The sequence below is a fragment of the Ambystoma mexicanum genome, chromosome 2p (genome assembly GCF_040938575.1).
Source record: "Ambystoma mexicanum isolate Mex_15411 chromosome 2p, UKY_AmexF1_1, whole genome shotgun sequence".
NCBI classification, from domain to species: domain Eukaryota; kingdom Metazoa; phylum Chordata; class Amphibia; order Caudata; family Ambystomatidae; genus Ambystoma; species Ambystoma mexicanum.
The window spans coordinates 816659942-816687384 of NC_090923.1; the positions used below are offsets into that span (position 1 = coordinate 816659942).

Sequence of the window (27443 nt, forward strand, 5' to 3'; positions counted from 1 at the left end):
TGACAGACGGAGTAGTACCCAAGGGGGTGTTGTCTGATAAAATGTGATGAAAATTGTGCATTAAAAAAAATATTCAGTAAAACATGTACCAAGTAATTTTTTTGGGGGCGCGTTCTTGTAACACTGAATTACGCCTTCCTACGCTTCTATTATAGGGCCTCGATGCCTGTGTGCTGTGGAGCGCTCTACAAATAAAAGAATAAAAACAAACTGGTAAGAACTACTAGCCGGATGGTGAAGTAACTTAAATTGGCCAAAAAGTGGCCCTCTTCACCAAAAAACGTGCCCACATTAGCATTTTGTATTATTGGTTCTGGCATAACATCATGCAACTTCGTTTTTACTGTTGACCTGGTCCAGTATGCCAAACACCACGTAACTTTGCTTGTAATTGTTACTTTAACTGCCATACTGTCCGGAGTGCTTTTCCTCTTGTAACTATGTAAGCACTAAGTTGTAAAAGCGCCACAATGCCAAAGGGCTGCTTTCTGCGCTCGATAAATGTAAATAAATAAATGGCCCTATTTCCTTATAGGCCAGTACGAGCCTGGGCATCGCGATAATTGTCTCTGGAGCGTCTACTACACGATTCCAAATCAGGCAGGTGGAGACGTTCCCAACCAAAACCAAAGAGTTAGTGGGAGAGTTTCAGGTGGCAATCAGTGACGGCATCAGGGCCTTTCAACATTTTCAAATAAAAAGGGCCTTGAGCCTCAGTGGGGCTCCCCAGCAACTCCCCCTCCCCCCATATTGCCAGTCAGCAGTCTAATAGCATGGCTATATATTACCTACTTTCTGAGGCTTACAGCGAGCGCTTTGCGGCACTCGCCTTACAAATTGCGTTTGCCAAGCCCGTCACTTCCATTGGGGTAAACAGAAGTGTTAGCACCTTGTTGCCTTCCAACACTGGGTCCTCCAGGTCAGCCGCTTACAAAGAAGGATTCATAGGGGCATAGCTGGCTCGCTGCCTCGTGATAATTGGTGACTATTAACTTTCTCTTTATCTCAATTATAATGAATGCCCCCCACAGGTATTCGGAGGATAGCCAAGGGACAACGTGCTCACCTTGGAATCAAGACAACACGGAGCACCACAGGTTCGATCCCAGAGTCCGCTCTTAGAACCTCTGGGCATTAAGTGAGTTATAAATGACCTATCATATCAGACTGCTTTCTGCTCCAAGTAAGGTAAGGAGGGCCCCTGGGCCCCCACCCACAACTATAATGTTGAAATGGCACCCAAACACCTTCAGTCGGGCCTGGCCTGAATGTAATGGTTCAGGAGAACAGTGCGGTTCCCAGGGTGGGAGACACCATAAATTCATGTTTACAATAAAAGATGGAACATTTCGAAATGTAGTTTAGATACATTTTGGCAGTAAAACTGTGAAGCAGCATTAAAACACATTATCGAAATCTAATCGTTCTTAAAACATGCCACACATTTCATTAGCTGGTAACCACCATAACGCCCCTGCATATCTATATCCGGCCGTCCATCCATCCATCCATCCATCCATCCGGAGCGCCCCGCCCCCGAACCAAGCTACATTTGGCCTACTGGCGCAAAAGCTCAGTCGAAGCCTGTTCCCTTGATGAAACACTCAGTGGTGGAATTGGAAAAAAAGGAACAAGCGGTACTCTGGCGGCATCCAAAAAGGGGTAGTGTGATGGTGAGTCAGATGGTGTGGGGGAGGGAGGGAATTATGGGGGGGCTGAGGGTGACGGGACACAGGTCGGGGCTTGGCCTTTGGTCTGCAATGTTCAATGCATCTTTTTTCTGCATTGGCTGGAATGATAAACTAATGGCACTATATTTGTCCCCGACAGATATTTAAAAACAATATTTTCATAGACTGTGCATGCAAATTAAACAAAATACGATTAGACACATCTTTGGAGAACATTTTTATTGGTGTCATCTGTGAATCATTCTTTTCACCAAAACACAAAATTACAAATATGGTTTAAACATTTTGATTGACAATAAAATGTCAACTGTATAGGGCTCTATACATTGGCAGTAGGTACAAATGTAATGTTCCTTCATGAATAGTACAGGAAGTTAATCCATCTACAACAGTTTAATGTTAATTTGAATTACTGTGTCTCTTCTCTTAATGAATACTTATATTTGTAAGTAACAGTAATTGAGCAAAACCGAAATGCATTACTCTGAGCAAGCCCATACCTGTACCTTAAACGCAACACAGTTTGTAGTTGGCAGTAATCATCTGGCTGAAGTCACTTTAATTGAATCCAAACATTGGCAAACACAACAGGCTTTGTGTAGGCAAGAGACAGGCATTTGCCATGCATTATAATAACAGGACCACCTGGCCATAAGATGCAACAGCTGGAACATGGTGTGATTTTCTAGGCGTATGAGTGTCTGGCATTTGCCTATCCAATAACTATACACAATCCAAAACTTTCCACTTTCCCAAAATTTGTTTAGACAGGACCTCAGTGCAAGGAATATATATACATCAAGTGGTTGAAGGCACACTTGTTTAAGACATTTTTATTAAACCTGTAGCTGCAATTAAGCCATTAAAGGGGTAGTCCAGCTAAAAAATGTATTTAAAAAATAGATAGGCAACATTAAAAAAAAAATACTAGCCCTTTTTTTTTTAAACCGCAGCTAGTACTTATTTAAAAAAAAATAAATAGCACTTATCGAGATTCAGCTGCAGCTTTCCTGCTCTGGTCTCCGGTCCCTGTCCTCCACGTACAGCACCAATAAAGGAAAAGCCACCCAGCGGTAGCTTTTGTTTACTACAGCTGGCTGGCTTTTCCTTCATTAGTGCCGCAAAAGCAAAAGCCAGCACAGGCGGGCATCCATTTCACAAAATGGAGGTGCCCATGTGCTTGCTTCTGCGAATTTTGAGCTTGAATAGCTCAAAATTTTACATAGGAAGTTTAAAAAAAAAAGTGCCAGTATTTTTTTTTTAATGTTGCCTATCTATTTTTTAAATAATATTTTTAGCTGGACTACCCCTTTAACTCGTAACTCCCAGCAAACTCACTGACAGGCCAAAGTGTGATGCTGCTGCTTGATAGAGCTAGCCCAAAGACATCCCAGGAGGGTGTGTTTTGGGCAGGGCGGGTGGAGCAGTAATGGTTGGAAATGGCCATGGGCACCAAAATTGGCATGTACAGTTAATGGGTTGTAATGAACTAAACAACGCCCTCAAATTCTGTGTCTCTCCTCACATGTCCTCTCCTTCCTAGCTTTACTCGAATGCGATACTTTCGGCTTATAAGCCCCACTGAATAGTCAAAGCTAAATGGACTGTAAAACTATGCTAGATACAAAGCTTGATGGTTAGGTGACCCTGTGGTCATCGTCCCTCTGTTCCTTGGCTGTTTTGGTGATTCACTCTCCCTCTGGCCCTCGGCTCCCTTTGAAACTGCTCCTCTGGTTCACCCCTTGTCTGGCTGTTGACTCCCTGGTGAGTCGCTGACAAAAACAAACGGAAGCAAGGGGCTTCCATTTTCTCAGTGCGGTTTCTGTCTGAAGTGCCCTTTGAAAGCCTCAAATTCACACTCTTGCATTGTGTATAGATGCAATCCAGTTTGCCATTGATTTGAAAAAGATATGGTAACAAAAGACACTTCAAAAACACTACCGCCCACGCCTACTGAAAATACACAGCAGCACACAACCCGTGCACCAAAAGAAATTGCGTACAAAATGGAACATACACCATCTGGATGCACGCATATGCACTACATTTCCCTAAACACCAAACAAAACCAACCCACCACAGACACATTGGCACAACTCCCCACACTCCTTAAGCACCACTATGACAGACCCACAGACAACCACATGAACACGTAACTTAGTAACCTGGAGTGAGCATTAATTATTGTTCCAGACAGCTCACAAAATATCGAAAACATACACTGCAAGAGCTGCATCTTTGGATCTGCACACATCAACATTGTAACAAAGCAATCCTGCCCCGGTCCCCCACTACTGCATCACTCTCCAACCCCATTGCCTGCAGATCCTGAAGCTCCTAGAAAGTGAGAAAACAGCAGCAGGTATGCTATAAAAGATGCAATAATAGCTTTAATGAGGGCACCAGGCCGTTACCCACCCTCATTCCAGCCCTTGGAATGGGGGGTCAACGCCATTAGCACCCGTCCCAAATGCTAGGACAGGGCTCATTTAAAGTATTTTCCTGCCACGAACGGGACACTGTGCGGAGTCCCGATCGCGGAAGGAAAATACTGTTCCAAGATGGCCACCATGGAAAGGGAAGGCAGGTTCCTCTTCACTTTCCATGGTGGCCTCTGTGAGCCAAGAGGAAGGTAAGTGGGGGGTGGGAATGGGGTAGACATATAAATGGGATGGAGGGTGGGGTGGGAGATGCGTTGGGGGGGGGAGGGGAAACCAGCCATGAGGCGGCATAGAACGCGGGCTGAGATTGCTGGTTTCAGCCTGCGATCCAAGCCACCCGATTGGCTGCCTCCCAACCATCTGGGTGCTTATTTGACATAACTAGTAATGGTTGATTTCTTTGACATGTAAATTGACTAAACATGTGGTTATTATTTTACCCAGGCCATTGCGACAAGGGTTCTCCCCCTAGTTTCTTGTGTAAACCCATCTTGGAATGGAAGGGCACTGTCTCTTCTGAACCCCCTCACATGCAGAAGGGTCCATTTATAAAATTGTGTATTGATCAGTGCAGTAGTCTCTATATTTTAGTGCCCTACCTTGGCTCTGACACCGCTTTATACAGTTTACTTACAAAATACGCAAGTTGCATAGTAATCCCTCATGACGCCATGTACACCCTTACAGCAACACACTAAGCCACGAATATTGTGGATTTAATTTTGACAACCTGAATGGTAAACTAGAAGTCCCAGGGTGAAAGAGAATGCAAACTTGAAAGATCTATTGAACCCCACTGTACTTTGTTATTTGAGGCACGCAATAAAATAAATTGTGTAATAAACTCAGTTAGGTGTGGATATTCTTTGTTACAAACCTCCAGCTCTTTGTTATTCAGGATGATGAGAAAATTTGATTAGTGACACTATTTATTTTGCACGTCAAGCTAGCAGACATGGATATAAACAAATCTTATGTTGCTCAAATGAACCATCATAGATTTGCAAGGTAACTTGTGCTGTAAAAGGTCTTTCTATTCCATATTGTATATGAAAGGCACTCCTGAATGAAAGAAATGCATTTGCAGGTCGTTAAGGTGCTCAGGCTGCAGAGCCACAGACGGACGGATGCTGTGTTTGTGCTTGGCCATCACTTGGGAAATTAGCAGTGTTTGATTGTCCAACCAAGTGGATTGGCTCAGAAGAAAGAAAAAGCATCCAGGACATTTGAACCAAAAGGTACTGTGATGAATCAGAGATGAATCCCCCAGAAAACAGTGCCTGGGGCCCTTCCCATGTGGCAAAGGAAAGGTAGATGCTTCCTGATCCTGACCTTGGGGGTAGTGTTATGTGGTAGGACCAACATGGGGGAGGTTGAGAGGGGGGACAAATCAAGCCAGGAAGAATGGGGAAACCCCTTTAATAACTTTCCCAGAGACCCTACAATCTTAATGGCCTATTGTAAAGTTGAGACAGTAGAAGAGAAAGGTAATTTGAACATTGGGGACTTCAAGTCCCACAATGCCCAAAGTACTGGGATGAAGAAGAGGGATTTGTAGGCACTAGACCGTCTAGTAATTCTATTGACCCACACCTGAGGGTCTGGTAAGTATAAAGGGCCCCCTCAGGTACAGGCCATTAGGAGAAGCAGAAGGTGGAGTAATTGTCAAGACTCCACGTTGTAGTGGCAGCAGATGTTGAAGGGTAGCAGACATGCTGGAGCCACAGCTATTTGTGAAGCGGATGCCCGTTTTGGGAGGGTCTCTACCTTTAATTACCCAATATGTGACCATTGCGCCGCGGGAAGCGTTAATCTAAGAAGCTTTCCCCAAAGAAACTTGTACTCCAGTGGCAGGTGCCAGGCAGTAGAAAGAAGCAGCTTATCATGCAGTGGGAAGCAGAAGTTGCAGCGGAGCATGAGGACAGGTAGGCAGCATCAAGTGATTTCACACAAATTGTGTGACCAGCAGAATGCTCCATAATCGCACGCTGGCCACTATTGGGAATAATGAATACCAAACTAATATAATGACACTAAAGTGGCGGACTAAGACATGCTAACATGATACAAAGCAGCTAATGTGGCTTAATAAGAACCTTGGGAACAGACAAGAATGTTACACTTGTAATTACAAAGGTCAAAGTAATTGTCAAAACCTAAAAAGGGCAATATGAAAAGCAGGTGATAAAAACTACCGTTGCCAAAACCATGAGAGTGTAGTTATGAAGCAAGCCAATTTTAACCCCTATTGCCAAACACCCAAACAAGCATTGTCTAAGCCAAAGAAGAGCAAGTGTGATAAAAAGTCATTATCAGCAGTTGGTAGATATAAGACTGGGAAAACAAGAGTGGCAGACGAGCTTCCCTTGTGACAGAGTATTCAGGAGGAGAGAGGCACAATCTGCATTGCATGTGGCAATCACAAGGGTGGAACAAACAGTAACAATTTGTTATATATTTTGCAAGAAGAAGTAGACCATACTGAAGTTAATACGGTTATTGTTGAAAACCAAAAGACTTTGTTGTGGCAGGAGAGCAGCCCCCTGATAGAAAAGCATTCAGGAGGAGAGGAGCATAACCTGCATTGCATGTGGCCTAAACAGCACCAATGTGTCTCGTGTCTTTTCTGAAGTAGTATTAATTGCTGACGTTGTTGGAAGTGGTTTGAAGTGAACTTAACCACAGAAGTACTTGTAGTCGCGTTGGAAGCCTTTAGTCCTGGCAGGCGAGTATACCAGGGCAAGGGACTTTGTAGTGGTAGACCTGGCAGGTGAATGGACCAGGTAGAAGTTATTGAAGTACTGATTTGTGGTTAAAGACTATGAAGGAGATGAAGCGGCAAGACAACTACAGTAGCTTGTTGTGAAATCATCCTGACAAAACATTGCTTTTGCTAAAGACGAAATGTGGAAGTGGTTTTCTTTCCTAAGAAGAAGTTGTGTTTAACTCTTTGATACATATAGAGAGACAAAGAGTTGTCATTTCCTTTGAACTTTTGGAAAGTACAAGTGAGAGACATTTGGAGCAAGAACAACCTTATCACCAGAACTTTGTAGTACAATGGAACTTTCCCAATTTTGAAATGTTGATACAAATTTCCGCTTTGAATCAGGGGACATTACCCAGGTTACAATGAGAAACAGTTATTAAGTGTATGCTGGACATAACTGTGATATTTGTTATATTTGAATTGCCATATATTTCCTTCATATGTTTGTTATGTGTATATACCTGTGAGGAACAGACTCCTTTTGTTAGAGTGTCTCTTTTAGTTTATGTTGATAGGCAGGGACATCCTCTTTAGCGTAGGGATAGTGAGGAGTTTGTCAAAACCTTTTAAGTTCATAAAATGGCATTTTATGAAAAACCTTTACAAAGCTGTCCGCTTCACATTTCTGACCCCTCACAGTACGCTCTGTAACAATCAGACGAACCGGTGGTACAGCGTAACAATGATTTATATCATACTTCCATCTCCGGAAATACCCTGTGCCCTGCACAGTCACTGCGAGCAATCACTAAGATAACGACCCCTGCAGCCAAATGCCACAGTCTAGAAGTGTGGAGTCGAGGAGGGGCATGAAATGATTTTTGGCTAGCAGCACACACTAGCTTCGAAAATCCAATCGAAATTTGCTGCATTGGTCCAAAAGCATTGCCAGTAACAAAAGGACACGTTAATGAGTATAACAAGACTGAGCGAGATTGGGTCGCCATTTGTGTCTCAGTGCGAAATCACCAACAAGCGATATCTGGCCCTAAAACAGAGGTCTTCAAACTATGGGGCACATGCCCCCGAACCCCCACCCCATGGGGGGCGCGAGTCCCCAGCCTGAAATAAAAAATAAAAAAATTTAAAAGGGAGGAAATGGGAAGGGTGGCTCACAGGGGCGGACTGGAGCATAAAACGGTCTCGGGTACCAATGAAAAAGTGTCCCACAGTTGCAAATGGCAATTTATTCCTTTAGTGACAGACTGTTTGAATAGTACCCAAGGGGGTGTTTTTTGTTAACATGTAAGCACATTGTGATATCTAAGGAATATTTATTCAGCAACAATGGTCAAAATTACTAGCTGAATAGTGAAGTAACTCCTCAAACTGGCCCACATTGGACATAACAATTGGCCTATTTAAACCCCCAAAAAACTGGCCCACACCAGCATTTTTGGTTCAGGCATTGCCCCAAAGACCAGTCTGAGTCTGGTGGCTCACCCATAATGGGGCTGGGGGCGTTGACCCAGTGGCCCCCTCTGCCATTATGGAGGAGCCGAGGAGCCAGCCCAGTGAAACACTGAGCACTCCCTCAGCTGCTTTTTCCAGCTGAGGTAGTGCTCCTGGGCTGGCTGAACCACAGCTGAGCAAAGGGGAACCCCGTTCCCCTTTCCCCAGCCGCACATGATCACTGAGGCATGCAAGGCTGGGGGTGTTTTGCTTTGCAAGCCTTGCATAGCTCATTGGAAATGCTGGCTGGGGAACTGCATGTCTGTATGTGCAAGGGGGAGCTCCTGCGCCTCTTCGCACATACGGACAGAGCAGCCTGGAGCGAGGTGGTGAAATGTGCTTGCCGTGTGAATATGTGTGTGTTTGTGTGGGTCCATGGAGCCGATTTTGGCGAGGAGGGGGGGGGGGTAGGGCGGGAGGAGGGTTGTACAACAAAGCCATTTTAAAATTAAAAATACCTTTGTTGCACAATCCCCCTACCCACCTGCCAAAATCGCTGCCCAGGGGACAGGGATGGTATTTTTTTTTACTCGACATCTATCATAGATGTACAGTCAAAAATACCACGCTTTCCCCCTGGGACCAGGTCCTTGCATACACACAATCATGTTGATTCCGTTAGGCACTGTGTGGACCAGGGATGTTATCTTTTTCCTATCATAGATGTCCAGGAAAAAAATTATGTTTTCAATGTAAAATCATACCTTCCCGCTGGCCGCCTCAGCGCCGATTGCAAACGGTTTTTCTTTTTAACCAATGTATGTATGCTCTAAAATGCAACATTTTAACCCATTATTTTAAAATAATTCCCAGAGGGAAACCCCCTCGATGGGTTTGGGCTCCCTCCCTAAGCTCGGTCGCTAGGGCATATCTGGGGAAAGATTTATGCCCCTCCACTTAAATTCACCAGCCGCCACTGGTCCTGGGACTGTAGTGGGTGCAGGGTGGGGGAGCCCAGGGACTGCTGTGGGAGCAAGATGGGCGGGAGCCATGGAACAGTGGTGGTAGCAGGATGGATGGGAGCTCAGGGTCTGTGGTGGGGTGGGGAGAGCCCAGGGACTGGGTAGGAGTGGGATGAAGGCGCCCAGCGATTGTGATGGGAGCAGGTGGGGGAGCCCAGAAACTAAACTGGGAGTAGGGTGCAGTGACGGCGCACGATAGTTCATAGCCATTCAGACTTACTGTCCAGTTGGAATTTTTTGGGGTGGGGCGGCAGGTCTAAAAAGGTTTGAAGACCACTGCTCTTAAGGGTAAAAGAAGCTGGAACAGCTGCGCGTTGCACCACAGGGAGGCACTCTACCACTGCCAGAGTTTAAAAGTAAAACACAAGCACCAATACTAGCCACAAATAAAGCGGGCATGTATATAATGAAATACCAATACTTCAAATTTATTTGATCTCCCCCAAAAAAAAATGTTCATACAGATTATTAAAAGTAGAGTAAACCCCTATGTCGAGAACGTGTAAAAGGTACAAGGAGAACGACCCCGTGTGGTACATGGTGTGGGGAAGTCTCTTGTGGGGTGGCGGTTGACGTGGGTACGTGCGTTGGAGGTCGGTGGTTGGGGTGCAGATTATAAACTCTGATGTTGCATGTAGAAGCTAGTGGGTGGGTGGCAGGTGTAAGCACGTTTCAGGCGAATGCGAGCCTTTGACTGGGATGTGCATTTCACATGCAGGGCAAGTTATTCATTACATAGGGGGGGGTGGCGCGGGGGGTGTTTGGTGTGTATATGGCCCAGGGCTGCCCTACCTTCCATGAAGCAGGGGAGGAGAGTCGGAAGTATTAAAGGGGCTGTGGTGCAGGTATATTAGGGTGACCAGATTTTTAAAAAAAGAAACCCGGACGGGCCACCAACATAGAAGTAGGACTAAGGTACTAACGTAAATACACATACAACTGTAGTCCTACTTTCATGTCGCAGGCCTGTTGTGGGGGGGTGGGGTGGTATATAGCCAACATCCCACCCAAGATTGGGTCCCGCAAGAGCAGGCTATTGGGGCAAGTGACTTTCGGACCAACCGCCGTTCTGTTCCACAGAGACTGGACACGGCAGAAGGCTTTTGGCGAATTAAACGCCACCTGCCGAGAAGAATGCGAGCGAGGCATGTTGAAGGAGTCTGGCAACATTCAAGTCAATGGTAACATAATGGGGTGTCTGGATGCTCCCCACGAGAAAGCTAACACACTCGTTCCACCAAACATCACAAGAAGGTTGGCTAGAGAAAAAACAGAACCACTTAGAATAAAAAAAAATACCCAATATCAAAACAATTATTTCTACAAGAGAACGTCAGCACTTCCTTGCACCAGAGTAGGAAACAGTAAGTAGGGGTCTGCCCTATTTAGCGCTCTAGATGTTTTGGGCTACAACCCCCATCAGCACTAGCCACCATAGATATTGGTGAGGGGTTATGGGATACGTAGTCCAAAAAGTTTCTATAGCGACAGGCTGCAGACCCCGACATGCAGCATTTTTTTGTGTGGAAAACCATACAAATGATACAAATAATATACCTAAGCAGCACAGGAAATACGTGACTATTTTCTCGGGCTCCCTAGGGCCCTCTAAACCATGGATGCACACAAAGCTCTAGCAATATTTCATAAAAGCCAATCCAGGCATGGGAATGCGTTAGAAAGTGTCTATACAATTGTTGCTAATGTGTGTGCTGGGTATGAAAAACTGCATGTGTCAAATCGCTGAGGTTTTGAGTTCATGAACAGAGCAAGGGCAGCCACCGCTCGGAGGGTGGCAAAGAATACACCAACCAACCAACCTGCGGCCAATTCATGAGCTGTGACTCTAAAGCAACTCAGTTGTGCCAAAGATCATGAGCGCCACATCAATCACCGCACAGCAAAGAGCAGGAAGACGATTTGTGTGTGCTACATACCTGTGGCTCCAAGTCACAAGCTGAGGGTTATCAAGACCCACAAAGTGGTTTTAGTTTCAGGATTGCACCCCGAAATAAAATGTCCGGCTCGGGGAGCATGAATTTTTCTCGTTGCTACATACAGGTCCTTGTAGGGGAGGCAGCCTCGAAGAAACGAAATCCAAGTGACTTGTAAAGAAATGATGACGACTCTCCACTAATGAGAGCAGCCATGTCTAGGAGCGGCTGGAAAAGTATAGACTAGAAATCTTGTCCCAGTGATCCAGAAGAAACGCATTGTACAATTCGGAATATCTGGACTATAAGAAGCAATCCAAGTGGAGTGTGTGCGAGTGTGTTGTCCGTGTCTGTACTGGACACTGTTCCACAGTCTTTCCTTGCTGCCTCGGTTTCAACAAGGAGGAGGAGTTTCTACTGCTTGACGAGACCTGCTTGCATAAGACTTCACTCCTGAAGCAGAGCCGAGTGTGTGCAAGTGTGTTGTCCGTGTTCTCCGGGCTCGCCGGGTGAGTCGGACCACGAACGGGACACTTTGTATTGACCACCTCGATTTTGATCGCTTGAAGTATGATTATCATCCAACACCTAACATCGATCCCTCATAGCCTGGCTTACCAGCTTGACAACTTAAAGCCTAAAGCTTTGCTGTAGGAAACTAAAGTAGCTGGCCACAGCAAAGCAGCTATCCAATTGTCTATGCAATTTTGTTTAACCTTGTGGACAAAAATGGATTTGAAAAAAATGCAGCCCGTTTCGAGACTGCACCTCCTCAGACAAGGTTACAAACCAATGATAAGCAAAAAACGTCTTGAACCAAATTCGAACATTACAAGTTTGACAGAAAAACTTCACTCCTGTGGCTCAAGACTCGGCAAATGGGCATTGGAAAGATGTCAAACTATGGAAAACCAATTCAGCGTCCAACATTGAATGCGTTGGCCCATCAACGATCATGAAAGCTAAAAGGTTGCACATTAAAATCTATCAGACCACGCATTGTCACCTCAAATGTATGATGATTTACCAACCAAAGGGGTGGTGTGCCCAGAAAAAATATGCGACGATCTCCATACACATGGCATTATGCATGATTTGACAGATGTAGAAATCCTAGAAATCCTCCTTTCCCATACAACTGGCATTGAAAATCGGAAGCCAAATCAGGTATATCAACAGCTGGCGAAACGGGTACAGACGAAATCTTGCATTCGACCACTTCACCACTTAGGTGTGATGAGACGGACATTGGAAAAATTGATGATCATTTTAAGAAAAGCCATATCAAGGTTACCAAAAAGGAAAAAAAAAAAACAACCGAAAAATCATGAAGAAATTGCTTCATCTAAACTAACTCTACTTGGTTTACCTGTGACAAATAACCAGCCAAAACTAAACTAAATCCAAATACGTCAACGCCTTCTCTTCAAGAGTTACAACTAAATGCAGAAGTAGAAGCTGGACTTCCTTCTACGTTGGCATTAAAATTAGCCAAATATTACCCTTATTCAGGAAAAACTTAATTATAGGGCAAATATTTGCCACCACCTAAGGAAATTGGCAAAGATATGCTGCCATTGCCATCGCTCAAAGCTAAGGCCCTTGAAGCTAATAAGGTTGCCAAGAACTTAGTGGATGAAAGGTGCAGAGAAAGAGCCTGTGGTATAAAGGCCAAGGTAAAACCAATTCCCACCTCAAAAGTCAATCAGGACTTCTATCCTTCTCGACAGAGGGGACAATCGAACCACCTTCACAATGCTTACCTTCAGAACCCCCCCCACCACACCCCCTCAAGTAATTCCACCTTGGAAGATGATATCTTTACTCGAAGAACCATACAAAGCCCATCCAACAATAACCCACTAAACTCTACACTGTACCAGATCAACTGCAACATCGCACCAGCAATTTCAATATCAATGGCACTTTTCACAAAACTATATGAAACATTGAACAATAATGTAAAAGATCAGTTGAGGTTACTTGCAATGATTCACACCAAATTAATCTACATCGAGTCCTTTATTATGTCCCTTCAAATAAGAGTGTAAAACGAGGCTTCAACTTCAACATATTTACAAAGAAAACTGCAAGAATCAGGATTATTCGAAAGAACTGAAAAGAAACATGTTGGGTTTATTAATGTAAATGTTCAAGCACACAAAAAAACTACTGTTGTCGAAAGTTGTTGAACAAACTTATCAAAGAACTGATGGTGAGCGAGGTGATCAAATGGATTCCAGCAAACTAGAGAAGTATCTTACAAACAATCCCATGCAAGAAGTGCATACGACCAAGGGACCAGATCCTCTGCCCCAATCAACATGTAAACAACAATCTGAGAATTCTACGCAGCAAAAAGATTTTGCCTTGGATAACTCAGACCAAAAGAGAGACGCGATCACTCAAACAATGACGTTGACAGAAAGGAATAAAGGATTAATGTCGGATGTTGTCGATCATTCTAATAAAGACTCAAGAGTGCTGGATCCTACCTTCCCCAATTCTCACAGAGACTTTAAAATTTGGAAATCTAGTAATTTGACTATCCCATTGTCACCTGTGTACAAACAGAAGATAGAAATTGATCATTTGCTCCTTCCGATGGCAAAATCAAACCAAAAGAACGTGAAGAAAGTATGGCATGTACTACAGAGCTCTGACAAAGCGACTTCACAAGAGGATCAGGGCGACTTATTGGATCTCTCTACTTAGTCAATTGATGAAGAAGTGGAGTTGGATACAGTTTTTGCAACAGTGGGTGATGAAACAGACGTTGAAGTCACAGAGGTAGCAAAAAGCACTATTGAAAATGTTGCTTGGAAGGAAAACCACTTTTACACTAGCAGAAAAACGGATGGTGGTTGACCAGAAGTTCCCTGGCAACAAAAAAACGAGATGGCGACTCTGCTCCGCAAACCATTTCTATTACGAACAAACGACAATCCCGTAATAAAAGCTCTCGATCGCCATCACTATAATCAGCGAGACCTAAAAGGGCATTCGACAAGAAACAGAAAAACACTTTCACCATCTTGTGCGGTGAATATAGAGAGACTGCCAACAGCAAAATATGGTTTAATTTAAAATAGATCCAATGTGCTGAGATTACTACATCATGTGCCTATACTGAGATTTGTGAACTTGGATGACATTAAAATTGTGGAATTTATGTCTGCACTCCAGACAGACAAGTTATTTTACATCTATCTTCCTTGCTGGTTAAACGTCCATTATGCAGTCTGCTCAACTATTGCTTCCATTGGGTTTTGAATTGTCAGACAAAGCAGGAACTGGAAAGTGGAGACTTCAATTACAAATATAAAGAAAACGGGGCCTTGAAACAAGGCCCATAGCTTTGGAGAGAAAAAAGGGGGAAAAAAACATCGGGAAAAAATGTATTTAAGTGATGCTTACACGCATGAAAATGTAAAGAGAAGACATTTGAAAAACATAAGAATTACATTTAATTGCGGAAAGAAAAATGCACAGCGGAAAACGAGGCCAGGATGGGATTATGGAACACCAGAAGGTTTTGTGCTTGAATTCTCACATTCAGATGTCAACACAGCAAACTTCGAGATACTATGCATTCAAGAAACGTGGCTCCAAACTCTGTCAATAGTTGATGGCTTCAGTGTATATTTGAACCCATCCTCTAAAGCATCAAGAGGAAGACCGGCTTCTGGGCTCTTGACCTTGATACAAAAGGGTGCCGGGATTCGGGGGATAGAAACGAAAAACAAATCCATTTGTACAATATCTCCTATGCACAGGTGAAGGAAACTCTCCAAATGTTGATACATGGCATCGGATTTTCAATGTTTATTGGAATCCTAAAATGGTGTACTCCAACATATTGATTATCTTCCTGACAGACATCATTGACAGTCTCTCAACACAATTCACCAATCTGTTTAGGATTATTGTGGAGATCTACATCTGCCCTGCATAAACAACAAGGGACAGATTAAAAACAAAGAGGCAGTAGCCACCAAGAAAGACAAAAGACTTCAAATGTGGTTGAGTGCAACGGAAACTGGTGACTTCTACATATTGAATGGCCAGATGGAGGATGACATCCCCAGCAAAAGGATGTGGTCAAATGGAACTCGCTTGAAAATCTTGGACCATTTTTTTGTGTCAAGAAATATGACAAACATAGTGAAAACCCTCAAAGTGCTATCTACAACAAAATAATCGTGCTCCACTAGAACTAACTTTCCTCTGGACCCTGAATCAAAGATCTGACATCTGGGACTCAAAGTCTTGCATTGCAGGTGGAAGGAATGGACTGCATATGAAACCAAAAGCAATCAAAGACTTGTGTATTAAATTTGCTAAACAATTGCAAACTAACCCAAGCGAGATAAATTATGCAGCAATCTTAAAGACAATATGGTAAAGGATAGTGGCGAGAGGAGACCAAACTTCCTGCTTAAACACTGCTATGATAAGAGGGTATCCCAGAGGAAAAAAAACATACAAAAAGATCTGCGTGTACTTAAATGTCAAGTGTCAGAAGAAAGGACAGAACGCATTGGGAAAAGAAAACCAATATAAGAACTGGATGAATATGCATAAGGCGCAAATGTTTCAGGTGCATTCAGAAAACATGCTCAAAGCAATAAGTGATGAAGACTCAGGTCAAACATGCCACCTAATAAATAACCAGACTTCACACAAGAGTGTTGTTTTAATAAATGCAGTGTCTGATGAAGACTGGATCTCCTTTTCCAAAAAATAATTTCCTCCGCCAAGGAATACTAATAAGTACTTAGTCACACCAGTGGAGACCCCATGGTCATTGGGCTTTGATTTTGAGGAATTATTACTTGTGATAAAAAAGAATCTAGAGCGCCAGGCCCTGATGGGCTTATACATGTTATGATCAAGAAAGATCCAGAACTACGGCTCCCATTTATCCAAGATCGGTTTAAATAGATAATGCCAACAGGCTCTATACCAGATTCCTTGAAAATGGCGATAGTAGTCACAATATTTAAGAAGGGCAATAGAGCTGATCCAGAAAACTATCGCCCTATTGCCTTTTTAGATGTTTTGGGAAAACATTTTGCGGCGCTTCCGTTGACTAGACTCCAGGCTTGGGCAAAGAAGGTGGGGAGAATAGACCCAAGAAAAACAGGTTTTACGAGAGGAGTAGAAACTGAATTAAATCTGTTCCTAAAAAAGCATTAAAAAAAAACATTCATGGCCTTTGCGGATTTAAAAAAGGCATTTGATAGCATTGACAGAAATCTCCTCTGGATTAAATTGACGGCTTGGGGATGTCCAGTGGATCTAATAACAGCAATAAAATGCCTTTACTCTGACACAAACGTACAGATTCGCTTAAATGCTCAAGGCCTCCTTACTAAGAAGATCAACGCTTTCAGAGGGTTAAAACAGGGCGGTCCTCTGGCCCCATCCCTGTTCATTGTTTCTTTCAGACTTGCATGCTTCTCTGAATAATGCGAGAGACTTCCCTCCTGCTATGGGTGATCAGGATTTGGCTAGGTTACTGTACACAGATGACTTGCTACTAGTCGACCAGACACCAATTGGCCTCCAACGAAGACTGGAGGCTTTACAAACATACATGTTGGGAAACGGTTTGGAGATCAATGTCGTCAAAACCAATATCCTGGTTATGGGAGCCAAACGAGGAAGACATAATAAACATGCCTTTAAATGGCACTTGGGACACAGCATTCTGGACAAAGTCTCCTCTATTTTTTACCTGGGCACCCACTTAAGCTCTAGTATAGACAACGCACCACAATGTCGAGCTTTAAAAGATACAAGCAAAGAGTCTTGTGGTGTTGAGAGCCATTATTCACAAGGATGGGAAATTTTCCATTTTGCCTGTACTAACTTTCTACAAAATGAAGGTAAATGCCATTTTAACCTGGCACAGAGGCATTCTTATCAATTCCAACTAAAATATGGGCCACTCTTGAAAGCTCTTTTGGGAAAAAAAGTGTACGTTTACCGAGGAGCATTCCAATTGCACTAATACATTATGAATTGGGCCTTACATCAATGTATGCAAACGTTGTATGGAAGTTAGACTTACTTAGCAAATGTTTAGCGGCAGTACCTTACAAAAATGTATGTTCCAGGAAATAGATAGAGGGGAATCGAGCTCAACATACCCTTGGAAGAAGCAGTGTTTGATATTGTTGGAACAGTCGGGCACCAACTTGGTCACTCTGATAACAAATCCAGGTTATGTGAAAAAAAACACACTCTGGAAACAGAACTGGATCCAGAAGATGAACATGAAGAACAGTTATCTTTTATACATCATCTCTACTTCTGAAACGAAAGCCTATGGTTGTCTTATGACTTATCTAAAACAATTCCCTTGTTTACTGTGGAGAGATAGGATTAAGATTTCATTCAAACGCATTTCCAACTATGCAGTTTTTAATGAGAACAAAAACCTGATCATGAACAGGGTTGTAGATTTTGTGATAAGACGGAAATAACAATCATTGGAACATGCATTATTGTATTGTACTGGGTTGACAACAGTGAGAACTAAGTATATTGGAAGATTTATCCAGTCTAAACAATCACTAAGGGGAGAAGAATGGTGGTCTTTGATGTTAGCAGAAGAAAAACAAGGATTGACGATTGCATTGTTTTTAAGTGAAGTCCTTTTGTGATAATTTTAGGATTATTTCTTTCCTTTTTTTCTTAAAATTACTTGCTTCTCTTTTTGTTGATTAGAAGCTAGGAAATATTGGGTGGACCAGCTGATGCGTCTGTGCTTTCTCTTTTCTTTTTCTTAATGATGGAATGATATATTAAACCACATGTCTTAAGAAACAAATGAGGGCATTTTGTAGGTTGAAAAGAAAATGCGAGTAGCTGCCTTGTCCTGCACTTATAATAGCAAATCAAACCTACAAGTACCAGAATGCAAAGCCAAAAGCGGCATTGGAGCAACCATTTGCACCCACACGGGACAACTTGAGCTCTGCAAGCAACAGAAAAGATAGCCTTCGCCGACATGAATGGAGCAGGCTGTGCGGTTCGACAAGGCTCTGTGCGAACAAGAAGGCTGATGAAATAACTTTTCTAGAAAGAGACCTGTGCCAAGCACAGGAGTTTCTCCTATACTCTTTGCTACCCGATTACTAGTCACCAATGATGGCAAGATAAAGGTTAGTGGGTTTGTAACCTTCAAATATTGGATATACAAAAGGTAGACGGAAGCGGCTGTGTGTGCTGAGACAGTGGGGCTTGACTCAGTCTTCCGCGTTACGTCTCACAAGGGACACATTGGATCGACTGCAGGGTCCTTTCCTCAAACCATTTTCGAGAGTGGAAGGTGAGGATGACGAGAGGTGCTGCAGAGGTGCCTGCGGTGTTGTGGAGCCACCTTGGAAGGAGTGCAAGCTGCCCACAGCTTCCCGCAGCTAATTGCAGAGCTGCGGAGGTCCCGATCCGCAAATGGGAGAACATATGCTGCAAATAGGTATTTCAGAGCTTATCTATAGGATGCAAGCCCCGTTTGCACCCACTGAGGTCCTAAATAGGTCCGCAGCATTTTTTGTGTTTGTTACACCATAAAGCGGAATTGCTGGAGGAGCCTCCACACTGTGAGCGCTCCTACCAGTGGTGGAATTGTGGACGGGCTGTCTCCAGCGACACCGGAAGTGGCTGGAGTCTTGTGAGAAACGTGTTGGTCATGGGTCCTGGTGTAACGCAGATTTAATATTGAAGTTACAGACCTGTGTCGGAGTACACCTTTTGGTGTTACTAGGAAGGATATAAAAATAACTTCCTTCTAATTAGGTCGGGGACTTGTGGGACTGGGGCCTTTTATCTGTGTTGGAGCATACCTCTGAAGTCATTGAAACAGGCGGTGACTGTGGTCCCAAGGACTTTGACCTGTGCTGGTACAGGTGGCATAACTGTAGGCACTTTACTGACTTGTGCCCTATATTGTAGGACTACTGTGTACTGATGGTACCTGTGGATTAAAGACTGGAGCACACAGAACAAACACTAAAAATATCAGTTTGCTCTGAATTGTTGGCAATGGGCCCAGGGGCCCCTAGCTGAAAAGCCTCAAGATGGTAATAGATCAAAAGTGCATACTAGCATTAAAAAAGTGACTATGTGTTCAGGTTTGACAAATGTAAACATATTATCTGACGGCTCAGTGAGGAACACTTTGTTTAAAGGCCCAAATGGTACACAAACTAATGTCAAGCCACCATCTAGACCTTCGGTCCTCACCAATAGTCAAGCCTGGTTCTTTCATCAGCTAGGATAATAGATGGTAATAAATTGGAAACAGTTTGAAATCAAGGAGAAAACACAAACAATGGACAAGGACGTAGGTTTATGGGCTTTGTTTGAAGAAATACATCCGACAAATGATAGCCCTTTCTTGAATTGAACACAAATGTCAATATTTCAAAAATACCAGAGCTAAGCGTACTTACTTCGCCAGACATTAAAAGGATTTAATTACCAAGGGCTGCAAGTAGCTCTAACTGGGCTCCTATTGAATTTTCCTCAATGCAATTACTGCATTACTTAGGTCACATGCCCATATCTTGACTCAGGTGGGTTTATCACTTATCTTATGTCATAAAGAGAAAAGTCTAATGCACTTGTCAGATGGAAGCCATATGCCCACACAACGAAATAAGATCTTGCATGAATTTATAACAGAAAGGGAGTCTCTGAGGGAGCTACAGAGAGAAAGAGATCTGGTAACTGCAAACACTTGTGAAGTGGTTCTTTGGGAGCCCAAGCGGGTAAGCAATGGAGCAAACCGAGGTATGCTCGATCAGGAGTTATCTTGGATATCATGGAATACCCAATGTTATAACTCTTTCCTCTCTCACTTTGAAGGTCTTGAAATTATTAGGTCTGGAGATGTGTTTCTATTACAGGAAACTGGGTGCACTGAGCCTTTCTACCTCGAGGGTTCTCAAATAGTGCATCATTTGGCAACGAATTCTGGATATGGTAGACCTAGTGGGGCCTAGCCATTGGTACAAGGGTGAAACACCAGGTGGAAATGGTTGAAATGTACCCTCCTATACAATTTGTGTTACCTACAATTATTTGATTAGCATATGATCCCCCTGATGGAACCTTCACAATGAAGATTCTTCAGGCAATTGAGGAAATATTGTTGGAGTGAGGTATAAAAGGACCTGTTATAATAGTGGGGAACTAAATGTGAAAGGTTTGTATGATCATAACAAGAGAGGTCAAACAAAATAATGATCGGGTCGAATTTATGCATCGGCATGACACTTAAAATGTAAAAAAATGAAAGTTTCAAAAGAACCATTTACATGGTCAAACGGTAATGTGCAGTCGTACATGGACTACATTATAACTGATAGTGGTATACAGATGGATTGTAGTGAAGTAGTGATATTATCAAATGTATTGAGAGGCCACGTGGTCTTGAAATGGATTGACAAAACGACTCAAACATAATAATCAAAAAATCATAAGTGTATAGGTTGACTGAAGAGGCTGGAGATTAAAAACATTAACAATATATTGCTAATGAAAAAATGAGACATCGAACAGGAACAGCTTACATGGGGACATAGCACTGCTGTTAAGATAGTTATGCAAAGATGCATGGAACACAAAAGAGTGGAGAAAGGGCATATAACAAAAGTAAAATCAGACAACCATATGATACAATCATAGCCGATAGAAAGAATATTGGATTAGAAGGTAATTTAAAAAAAATAACGTATAAACGAATCTAAGTGAAAAACAAATTCAGTTAAAAAAATTGGCTACAGGTTATAAAAATTGAGAATAAACAACAAATTGGGTAAACACAATTCGAATTTGCTATTGTTTCGTTGGTTAAGGTCCTACAATAGCAAATCGTTTTGGTCAAAGCATAATGCTTACAAGAGAGACATATCCCTGATGGAATTTAATCCATTCACAGAAGAAACACTGTTAAGAGTACGACGATGGTGTAAATGACAACCAAATTATCAAGTATAATGCTTTCTTCAACATGGCATCTTTGGATATAGATTAAGAAAACCTGTGCAATAAGATAAGTAGGCTAAAGAGTTCTCGGGCATCAGGACCCGATGGGATCCGTAACATAGTATTGAAATCAAATCCGCAATTAGGGGCAAATATTTTGATATCATTGTAGAAACATATTGAAAAAAGTGGGATTATACCTGAAAGTTGGCATAAAGCCATTTTGGTTCTGATTTTTTAAAAAGAGAATAGGAAAGATCCCCAAACCTATAGATTAATATCATTAATGGGTACCAGTCAAAAAGTCTTTGCAAGTGCCCTACTTAAACTAATAAAATGGGCTGAAGATAAAAAATATCCTAAGCCCACATCAGACCGGCTTTAGGAAACATCACAATACATTAACAAACATCTGTGTGGTGCAATATTTGAGGTCTGAGTCAGAGAACAAAAAGATCAAGTATCTTTACAGCTGTTGCATAGATAAAGCATTCGATTTAGTTCCATGAGATAAGCTGTGGGAAAAACTAATAAAGTGGGGTATTTTCTAAAATGTGTTGTATTACATTCAATTATTATATACTCGCACATCAATTGCAATCCGCTTGAATGCTGCTGGACAATGCACAGAATTTCAAAAACATGAACATTGGCTTGAAACAAGGTTGTGTTTTGGGTCCGATTCTAAATAATTCATTTATGGCAGACACGAAATTAAATTTTTCCCAGATAAATAATTTTCCAACTAGGATTAATGGCATTGTGATTCCATGGCTGGCGTATGCCGATGACGTTATCATATTTGATCGTACAGAGATTGGATTGCAAAGATCATTAAAAGTGTTAGAAGAATACGCGAATGAGAATGACATGAGAATAAATGTAGCAAAAACAAAAACTTTGCGGTTAAGCAAAACGAACATCGGGGGAAAAAAAGTCACATGGCAAATATTTGGGTCACCATTGATCAATGTATCAGAATAACACTATCTGGGTTTTTTATTATGCCAAATCCTAGTGGGGTATTTTACCACGAGAAGGTTAAGGGAAAAATTTGGGGGCAGTGGCAGGCAATTAAATATTATGTGGCACAGAGTGGAGGAAACACCATCGAGGGTTTGGCAGAAATCTATAGAATGAGCATAATTCATTCAGTAATGTATGGTTTGGTGGTCTTATACTTGGAGCAGATTACATGGTTAGAGAAGCTTGAAGGGAAAATATTTAGCTCAATTATAAATGTACCAAAAGCTGTACCTGTGGAAGCGTTGCACTTGGAATATGGGTTTGCCTTATTAAAAGGCAGGTACAAAGAACATTATTATATGCAAATTTTATCAGCAGTGGTTGCGAGTCAAACTGTTATTGTTGATGGGGAAAACCCAAGGAAAAATGGTTTCTTTTTAGCACTCAAACTCTGCGTCTCTATTTATACAACAATTGAATCTGGAACTAGACATATTGGAACAAGATCCCAATTTTGGCGAGAAAATAAAAAAAGAAAGCCATGTTCTGGGACATAGTAAATAATGTTGACAATTTACATAAGAAGAAGAGATCACAAATTGGCATCTCATGGTTGGTCAATCCACACTCCTTCTCAATACTTGACAAAATTAAGTACTATGGAGCTTAAGAGGTTTACTCTATACCCATGAATGAATGAACGCGTTGCCCACAAAGGAATTTATGGGAGCATGGTCAAACACCCCCTACTTCGAGAGATTACGCAGGTTTTGTAATAAAGAAATTGAAACACGTCGGCATGTGTTAACAGGCTGTAACTCTTTGAATCAGCTATATATTAGGGGATATGTAAATCTGTCACACGATTGGTTAGGGGACCAATTTTGGTCCTACATCCATGGGGCAACATCAGTAGTGGTATGTACTGCAGCACTGATATTTGGAAAGAGATTCAGAAGAAGGAGATCTAGTTGTAGGTGGAATGGAAGCATGGGAATGAAATGGAAACATTGAGATGTATGGAGTATTCAGATTGTATATGTAGTTGTGAAGTTTAATAAGATCAAGTTTTAGGTGATGAAATTGTTAGGAAATGGTGAATTCTATGTGTGTTTTTTGCATGTTAAAATGTGTGCTTAAAGTTTTAAATGGATGAAACCAATTGCAGAATAAAAAAAATAAAGACCTCACCATCTCTCTCTCACACACACACACACACCCTCCACATTATGCCAGGGGAAACAATAGACCAATTCCCTTGGTCTATGGAGTTCGTATTCAATGAGACAGTCAGCAATGGCATGCGGGCTCAGATAACTGCAAGGTCCAACCAAGCACGATCCCTTACACGCCCATACCACCTTAGCCTGGCTGATGCATGACCAACCCTGAAGAGCACCACTGGATTTAAATCCTAGATTAAAATTGAAAGCAAAACACACATTTAAAACATATCCTTAATTTTAAAAAAGATAGACTAAAATAGTGCAGCATTCCCCCCGCCCCCCAATTATGCAAACTGAAGTCCCAAAACCTTACTGTAAATCATGAGTTTTCTGAATAGTACACCATTATTGCCCTCTCCAGGAATGCAGTGCATATATAAATGAACACAAACATAACTAGTGTGTGTAAATGATGCACCAGTTAAGAGTGCGACAGCACTCCCCTCACAGCTAAATCAGTGGGGGTCCATGGGCTGCAAGGGGTGTCCCCAGAGAGGCCTAGGGTTCTGCAATCAAGCAACTCCGAGAATTAATTTCATACAATGTCTGCAAATGATGCTGGTGGCGCCCAGTCCTGGTTTGATTTACCACCGCAGGGTCACACAGTTACCATTTATTGGGCAGGATTTATTCACAATTTGGCACATTAGATTTGTATACATACACACACTGTGCACTTCATTTTCAAGACAGAAAAATGTTAACTAAGTGCCTGTGTCCACTAGCGTAAGGTAGGCCCCCATGAGCATAGCTTGATAAGTTTGACCAAATAGGTCAAACCGCCTCATCCAATCTCTTAAAGCTCCAATTGCATAATTTGTATTCGCAACAATGCCAACTTCATTTACCATCTGAACATCTGTGGTTACCTTTTATATACCAGAAACAGCGTAATACATATTGGTAAAATCTCCTGAGGGTCAAACTAAATTTTCTCCGAGGGCTAACAGCCTGCTGTAGGGATAACGAGCTTGCAAACTTTGCCCTTTTTTGTCTTGGCCAAATGATTGTGTAACCCCTCTGCCCCCTCTTAAAAGTTGAGTTCATACAGTTTGGGTTACTACTTTTCGTGTTCTTTTGTCGTTTCCTTGGTAGAGGAATACACAAATCCTCTTCACGGGCCGGTTGAAGTCCTTCAATAATGATATTTCTTTTCCAACGCCACTCCTAATGGCCATGGACTAGTCATAGCCTAGTCTGAGGTTTGCTTTGGTTTATATCAAGAAGGCCTTTGTCAGCGTTCTGTGGCCTTTTGCAATCGCAGACTGTTTTCAAGTATGGTCTCTTCTCTTTGTCCTTCCGGCCTTTGGCTCTAAGCCAGCGGCCTATGTCCCTCAGCTCTTCCAAAGTGTCCTGCTTTACACTGTCACTGGCAAAGATGTTGATGAAGGGATCAAGGGCACTGGTGAGACTGGTAAGGGCAAAGGTGATACGGTAGGCAGGCCGGATTTTTATCTCTACCTCGCAATTGTTGATGCTCACGTCACTGGCATAAGAGCGAATAAAGAGCACCACGTGGTATGGAAGGTAGCAAACCACAAATATAAAGATCATGGCTAGAAGAAGGCTGGTGATTTTCTGCTTCTGAACCCTCTCCAAACTGGGACTGTGATTAATGGCCCTTATTATGGCACAGTAGGAGAAAACCAGGAGCACCAGAGGAACCAGGAAAACCACGAAGATCCTGAAGTAGTTGAGATGGGCCATCCACTTGTCCATGGGATACTTCTCGTAGCAAAGATCAATAGCTTGCGTTGCATTGAAGAGGTCATCCCTGGCCAGAAATACAGAATGAGTGGCGAGGATAATCAGCCAAATAACTGTACTAACAAGCATGGCGGCCTTCATGCTCCGCAGGTTCATGGATTGCATGGGAAAAACTGTACCCAGGAAGCGGTCTATGGCAATGCAGCTGAGAAAGGTGATCGTGCTGTAGACATTGGAATTGAAGAAGAAGCCTACGATCTTGCAGGTGAGTGCGCCAAATTGCCAGTCCTCTTTGGCTGTGTAGACAATCCAGACGGGAAGGGTGAAGATGTACATGAGGTCCGAGGCACAGAGGTTGGCCAGATAAATGCTGAGGACATTCTTCCGCCGGATTTGCAGGATTATGATTCCCACAGCCATCAGGTTTCCAATGATGCCAACGATGAAGACGAAGCCATAGATGATGGGGAAGAGAATGGCTTCATACTTTTCCGGGTAGGAGCATGTGACATTTTCACTGTTCATTGCGGGTCCAGCAGGGATCTGTTGCTGACAAATGAGAAAAATTCAGAACTTAAGATGGAAAAAGGAGGATCAAAGCAGCAGTAGCACTGAGCTCTGCTGTTCTTCACAGATGCCCATCACTTTCCCACCCACCTCCATCATTATGTAGACACACTTTACATCACACGGCCCTCCACGTCACCAATTCCCTAGGTTTAGCACAAGCCCCACCAAACAGCCTTCAAATTCCCCCACTTAACTTTCCGTTTCATCACTAGAAGTCTTAATTTCCCTCTGTGCTCGAGAATGTTGCCCATCAAATGTACTGGCTAAGGTGCATGCTGGGTAAGAAAATATTAACAGGCGTGTCAGGGCAGCTACTGGGACAGGCTGTGCCTGCTGGCAAAGCACACCCAGGACATTATGCAATCAGTGCCAGAGGAAAAGACAGGGAGCATGGACTATTAGTTGGCAAATAAGGCTCATCTGTGGGCAATGCATCTCCACAGGGTAATCAATTGTCCAGGGCCATGGAGACTGGCACACTCGGGGATTATGCAAGCAGCTACCCAGTTTTGTGCTAACTCCCACTCGTAGGATTTTAAATATTCCACCCGACTGGATTGCCTCGTGCTACATATTAACGAGTGGCTGCTTTCCAGGAAGCCCCTTTCTTCAGATTCTCCCACCCCTCCACACTTTGGCTTGGAGCTGCCAATAGGCTTCCTTGCATTCACAACCCGCAGTCTTTAAAACCAACACAGTCATTATGTAGAGGGCCATTGGCCCATCACTGGTACAGGTGGTCTAGGTCTACCTTGTACTCTTGGAATTCTGGGAGTAGGTCTGTTCCTGCGCAGGTCTCCAGCACCAGTGAACTGGTCAAGAACCTGGTCTGTTAACATATCCTTATCTCCTGAACAGAGTAGTCGGATCGTCAGGAAAAGAGATCGAGCACATTGTGGTACTATTTAGTAGCATTGTGGATACACTTCCTTTCCCCTCCACAACTGCCAGTCGCTCAGAAAGGTAAAGATTATGATCCCACGCTCAAAGAACTTAAATGAAGTGGGTAGGGAACATGACAGGATCAAGGTGCAGGGTGCTTCTGGGAAATTCATCTGGAGGAAAAAGGACATGGCAAATGGGGTGCTGCATTGCATCAATTCTCAACGCAATGTTAGTCGATGCATTCAGCAGGGACACATTAGAGGAGGTGGTTGGTAAGGTGCACCCATTTGCAGGCGGTCAGAACATCAGCAATGGGTTCGATGCACGACAGCGAGGGGGAAAATGGCGCCCAACTAAGGAAAACTGAGAGGCAGGGGCATCTTGGGTTCAACACAGTCATGCTCTGGGGGCACTACGACCTTGAATGACAGAAGGTGAGGAGATAGCACTGGAAGCCCTTTTGCCAAAGCACTGCACAAAAAACTAAATAAGTGGTAACAAAACCATGAAATCAATGGACAAAAGCTGGGTGTTGGTGCTAAGAAGAAGAGAAATATAGGCTTACAGAGAGGAGCATAAAGAGGCGAGAGTGGGTGCAGAAAGTCTTGATAGAAGCAGGGCATGCCACAGGTTAGGAGAAGGACCCATGACGCAAACATTTTCTTTTAAAAATGGGAGAGATTTGTGAGGCGGAGCAGCCAGAGGAAAAGGAGATGAGTTACAATGTACCCAACAGGGTGAATAGACAGAAACAAACAAGAGGGAGTTGAACAGGGGTACACTTCGATGGAGACGAAACTAAAAATACATAACAAGCAAAACCAGAGGTGGGCAGGAAAG

The 27443-nt window shown here is 42.9% G+C and overlaps 2 protein-coding genes across 6 annotated transcripts in view; both read right to left on the reverse strand.

The window, feature by feature from the left end:
- The window catches only part of LOC138566823 (G-protein coupled receptor 4-like), a 404006-nt gene that overhangs the window by 113966 nt on the left and 262597 nt on the right, over positions 1 to 27443 (reverse strand). The gene's annotated exons all lie outside the window — the stretch shown is intronic.
- Positions 1896 to 27443, reverse strand: part of LOC138566824 (G-protein coupled receptor 4-like) — a 72462-nt gene continuing 46914 nt past the window's right edge. For 2 of the 4 annotated variants that reach the window (XM_069644504.1, XM_069644506.1), the window contains exon 2: positions 1896 to 25697. In XM_069644504.1, coding sequence (XP_069500605.1) covers positions 24627 to 25673 — 1047 coding nt within the window. In that variant the 5' untranslated portion in view covers positions 25674 to 25697 and the 3' untranslated portion in view covers positions 1896 to 24626. The remainder of the gene's footprint in view (positions 25698 to 27443) is intronic. The other 2 variants (XM_069644505.1, XM_069644507.1) reach the window with 1 other exon arrangement.